The sequence below is a fragment of the Palaemon carinicauda genome, chromosome 11 (assembly GCF_036898095.1).
Source record: "Palaemon carinicauda isolate YSFRI2023 chromosome 11, ASM3689809v2, whole genome shotgun sequence".
Taxonomy (NCBI): Eukaryota; Metazoa; Arthropoda; class Malacostraca; order Decapoda; family Palaemonidae; genus Palaemon; species Palaemon carinicauda.
The window spans coordinates 88038468-88044183 of NC_090735.1; the positions used below are offsets into that span (position 1 = coordinate 88038468).

Below are 5716 nucleotides of genomic sequence, written 5' to 3' on the forward strand. Positions count from 1 at the left end.
CATGGATATTTTCCTGTCATTACATTACCTGCTAAGTTTAATGAGTCTAACCAAATTACACCATTTTCGTTGATTGATCACATTAGGACTAACTTTAAAATAGGGACTAATCATTCATCTAGTGTTGTGCTGTTTTCTTTGACAGATCATTTCCCAATATATTATATGTTTGAAAATAATTGTAAAACCGTTGTAAAGACTATACATTCTAGACTAATTAATGTAAATACTATCCAGATGCTTGTTGAAATAGTGTCAAACACATGTTTCCAACAGGTATTTTTAACACACAATTCTAATGTTGCTTTTAATGAGTTTTTCCATAAATTGATTGAGTGTTATGATTCTGCTTTCCCCCCAAAACATAAAGAGGGTAAGCAGGAGTCTAGTTAGTTCTCCGTGGGTAATACCTGAACTAAAGAGGTGTATACGGAAAAAGTACAAGTTATTCAGTCTCATGAAGCGTGGGTTGGTTCATAAGCGACAGTTTAATATGTACAAAATTTTTCTGACTTGGGTCACAAATAGAATCAAGATGAGGTATTGTATGAGTAAGTTTGAGACTTGTAGGGGGGGGGGGATATCAGGAATACCTGGTCCAACATCAATACCCTGCTCAGACGTGGTGTAAAGGAATCTGTACGGGCGGTGATGACAGAAGATGGGACAGTTATTGAGGGTCCACAAATAGCAGATTCTTTTAATCACTTTTTTCATTAATATTGTTTCACGTCTTACTGGGAATCTACCCCCTGATATAAATCTTACATGTTTTGATAATATTTGTCGAATTGACCACACATTCTTCTTGGCTCCGACAGATGAGGGCGAGGTCTGTTCAATATTGCGATCAATGCCGGATAAGGGAAACAGTCTAAATGATATTAAGCCCAGTTGACTCCTATTAGATCTTGATACCTTTGGGCCTATCATTGCGCACTTAGCCTATATAATCTAAGCATTGCTCAAGGCTTGTACCCTGATCTCTTTAAGGTTGGTCGGGTTATCCCAGTATTCAAGTCAGGTGATGTAACAAAAATGAGTAACTATAGACCCATTACAACTCTAACTAATATAAATAAAATTTTTAAACTCCTAACTCATTCAAGGATGGTCAAATTAATTGATCGTTTTAATGTACTTTCGAACCTTCAGTTCGGTTTCAGAAAAGCATGTAGCACTACTGCTGCCATTTTCAAGGTTGTAAGTGATATTTTACCCTCTTTTAACCAGAAGTCATACACAATAACACTCTTTTTGGATCTAAAGAAGGCTTTCGATACTGTGGATAGGAATGACCTCCTCCATAAGTTATCAATTAGAAGATTTAGAGGTGTTGTCAACTCCTTCCTCTTGTCATACTTGAGTAACCGAAGGCAGTATGTTTGTATTGATGGCCATGTGTCTGATACTGGACCTATAGATTTTGGGTTACCACAGGGTTCGGTTTTAGGACCCCTTCTATTCAATGTTTTTATTAACGATATAGTAGATATAAGGATTGCAAAGAAGGTTCTATTTGCAGATGATGCGGTATTTTATATCAGAGAAAAATCACTTCAATTGTGCATTAGCAAAATAAATATATTGATTGCTGAACTCAAAAATTGGCTCCGGAATAATAGGCTAATTCCTAATGTTGAAAAAAACTAATTTAATGTTCACACCAAGGCATGCTGAAAGCTTGCCAGACATGTATTTTAACGGAACTAACCTTGAGTGGGTCTCCAGTTTCAGGTACTTGGGCATCGTTATTGACAATAAGTTAAGTTTTGCTCTGCAATCAGCTGAAGTTTTTAGGAAATTAAGCAAAATTCAAGGTGTTTTTTCTCCATTTTCCTCACTTGTGCCTCAGTCTACTCTTATGACCATGTATTACTCCTTGGTGTACCCCATGATAATATAAAATGTTATCATTTGGGGTGGTGTTCCTGAGATAAACCTCCATAACATTAAAACCTCTCTCAATAAAATACTAAGGAACATTCTAAAGGTTAAGCACGATGAGAATAATATACCTTTGATGAGAACTAGTGACATGTACAAAAGGTTAAATTTTATGAAATTTGATGATGTATACAAATATTTCCTTTTGGAGTTTATACACGGCGTTTTTTATAGAGTCCGACATTTTCAGTGAGTATTATGCCCCATTGTTGCCTTCACACTCGTACGGTACTCAGGGCGTGAGGATCAATCTCCCGGCGGTTAGGGTGGAGGTGTAGAAGCAGTCTGCTTTGTTTCAGACGTGCAGCCTGTTAAACGAACTACCTCATGATCTTTTAAAGCCTCAGGCTGTTGTAAATTTGAAGAGGAAATATAAACATATGGCATTTTCTCAATATTAGGTTTCCTTTAATATAATTTCTATCAATTATATTCTTATATTTTTAGTAAATGAGTTTGCAGTAATCGCTGTGTTAAAAATTTAACTAGGTGATTGTATTCACGGTAGTGATGTTTTATATTCCAGATTCTTTATTACTTTAAGTTTTATATTTTGAGTCTTTATTTCTTTGAGTGAACCTTTTCTTTTGTTGAAAAATAATGATTGAAGTAGGGTTTATTTTTAATTTGCTTTAAACAGAGTTTACTGGCTTATTGTACATGATATATTATTTACTGAATTTTAAAATAATTGTATTGCCAATGTATTATTTATTGTATTCTAAAATATTTGCTCTGTGAAATATGTTTGCCATAGCAGGACTTAGTTCCTTTATTGGCTTCTTAAATGTAGTTTATATGTAAGAATAGATAAAGTCTTAAAAGTCTAAAAGTCTAATATTATTATTATTATTATTATTATTATTATTATTATTATTATTATTATTATTATTTGTCTTATTATTTTTATTATCATTATTACTATTATCAATATTATTATTATTATTATAATTATTATAATTATTATTGATATTATTATCATTATTATTATTTGTATTATTATTATTATTATTATTATTATTATTATTATTATTATTATTATTATTATTGCTATTATTATAATCATTATTATTATAACAATTATTACCATTATTACTATTATTTTTATTATTATTATTATTATTATTATTATTATTATTATTATTATTATTATTGATATTATTATTATTATTATTATTACTTTTATTATTATTATCATTATTATTATTATTATTATTATTATTATTATTATTATTATTATTATTATTATTATTATCATTATTATTATTATTATTATTATTATCATTATTGTTATTATTACTATTATTATTATTATTATTATTATTACTACAATTTCTATAAAAACAATTAGAATAGCGACAACGTTATCCCAGCGTGTCGTAAGAGGCGACTAAAAGGGACGGGACGAGGGGGCTGGGAACCCCTTCTCCTGTATATAATCCTGCGAGACGTCAACAAAGAGATGGAGCTGGGGGGAGAGTGACTGCTCCCCGCACTCTAGTTTTGGGGTGTTTGAATGTGCGTGGATGTAGTACGATAGAGAGTAAAAGATGTGAGATTGGAAGTATGTTTAGGAATAGAAGGATGGATAAATTGGCCTTGTGTGAGACAAAGATGAAAGGAAAGGGTGAAGTGATGTTTGGTGAAATGTCTGGTAGAGTGTCTGGGATTGAAAGGGGAAGAGCGAGAGAGGGTGTGGCTTTATTGCTGCGTGAATGGATGGCAGGTAAAGTAGTGGAATGGAAGGAGATATCATCTAGGTTAATGTGGGTAAGGATTAGGTTGGGTAGGGAATGTTGGGCGTTTGTCAGTGCGTCTGGGCCAGGTAGTGAGAAAAGTGAAGAAGAGCGGAATGAGTTCTGGAATGAATTAACTAGGTGTGTAGAAGGACTGGGTAGAAGGAATTATGTAGTTGTCATGGGTGACTTAAATGCTAGAGTGGGCGCTGGAGAGGTAGAAGGTGTCATTGGGAAGTATGGCGTACCAGGTGAAAATGAGAGTGGTGAAAAACTGGTAGATATGTTTGTTGAGCAAGAGATGGTAATACGAGCTAGCTTTTTCAAAAAGAAAGATAAAAACAAGTATACATGGGTAAGAGTGGCAAATGGAAGTGTAGTAGAAAGGGCATTAATGGATTATGTGTTGATAACTAAAAGAATGTTTGGAAGATTGAATGACGTGCACGTGTTTAGGGGTATGGCTAACGGTATGTCTGATCATTTTTTGGTGGAAGGAAAATTAGTTGTAGCAATAGAGTGGGGGAATAGAGTAGGTGGATGTGAAAGGGAGCTAGTGAGGGTTGAAGAGCTAGTAAAACTGGGGGTAAAAAGTAAATAGCAGGAAAGGTTGAAAATGGCCTATGACGAAGTGAGAGTAAGAGAAACTGGTAATTTAGAGGAGGAGTGGAAGTTAGTAAAAGAAAACTTTGTTGGGATTGTAAGTGATGTGTGTGGCAAGAAGGTTGTTGGAGGCAGCATGAGGAAGGGCAGTGAATGGTGGAATGAAGGAGTGAAGGTAAAAGTGGAAGAGAAAAAGAGGGCTTTTGAAGAATGGCTGCAGAGTAACAGTATAGAGAAGTATGAAAAATATAAAGAGACATATGTGGAAGTAAAGCGCAAGGTACATGAGCTAAGAGGGCAGCTGACCTGAGGTGGGGTCAGGGATTAGGTCATTCACATGAAGAGAATAAGAAGAAGTTTTGGAAAGAAGTGAAGAGAGTAAGGAAGGCTGGCTCAAGAATTGAAGAGACAGTGAAAGATGGAAATGGGAGGTTGTTAAAAGGAGAGGAGGCAAGGAAAAGATGGGCGGAATATTTTGAAAGTTTACTGAATGTTGAGGATAAGATGGAGGCAGATATAATTGCTGTTGCAGGTGTTGAGGTGCCAGTGATGGGAGATGAGAATGAGAAATAGATTACAATAGATGAAGTGAGGAGAGCACTAGATGAAACGAGAGTAGGAAAAGCATCTGGTATGGATGGTGTGAAAGCTGAGATGTTGAAGGAAGGGGGTGTGACTGTACTTGAATGGTTGGTGAGATTGTTTAATATGTGTTTTGTGTTGTCAATGGTACCAGTAGATTGGGTTTGTGCATATATTGTACCACTATATAAGGGTAAGGGAGATATGCATGAGTGTTGTAATTCAAGAGGTATTAGTTTGTTAAGCGTAGTTGGAAAAGTGTATGGTAGAGTAATGATTAATAGGATCAAGGATAAAACAGAGAATGCAATCTTAGAAGTACAGGGTGGTTTTAGAAGAGGTAGGGGTTGTATGAATCAGATTTTTACAGTAAGGCAGATATGCGAGAAATATTTAGCAAAAGGTAAGGAGGTGTATGTTGCGTTTATGGATCTGGAGAAAGCGTATGATAGGATTTGATAGGGAAGCAATGTGGAATGTGATGAGGTTATATGGAGTTTGTGGAAAATTGTTGCAAGCAGTGAAAAGTTTCTACAAAGGTAGTAAAGCATGTGTTAGAATAGGATATGAAGTGAGTGATTGGTTTCCGCTGAGAGTGGGGCTGAAACAGGGATGTGTGATGTCACCGTGGTTGTTTAACTTGTATGTTGATGGAGTGGTGAGAGAGGTGAATGCTCGAGTGCTTGGACGAGGATTAAAACTAGTAGACGAGAATGACCATGAATGGGAGGTAAATCAGTTGTTGTTTGCGGATGATACTGTACTGGTTGCAGACACAGAAGAGAAGCTTGACCAATTAGTGACAGAATTTGGAAGTGTGTGAGTGAAGGAAGTTGAGAGTTAATGTG

The 5716-nt window shown here is 35.1% G+C and overlaps 1 protein-coding gene across 1 annotated transcript in view; it reads right to left on the reverse strand.

Annotated features, from left to right (window-relative positions):
• Positions 1-2208: 2208 nt before the first annotated feature.
• The window catches only part of LOC137649369 (uncharacterized), a 29513-nt gene continuing 26005 nt past the window's right edge, over positions 2209-5716 (reverse strand). The window contains exon 2 of the mRNA XM_068382351.1: positions 2209-2295. Coding sequence (XP_068238452.1) covers positions 2209-2295 — 87 coding nt within the window. The remainder of the gene's footprint in view (positions 2296-5716) is intronic.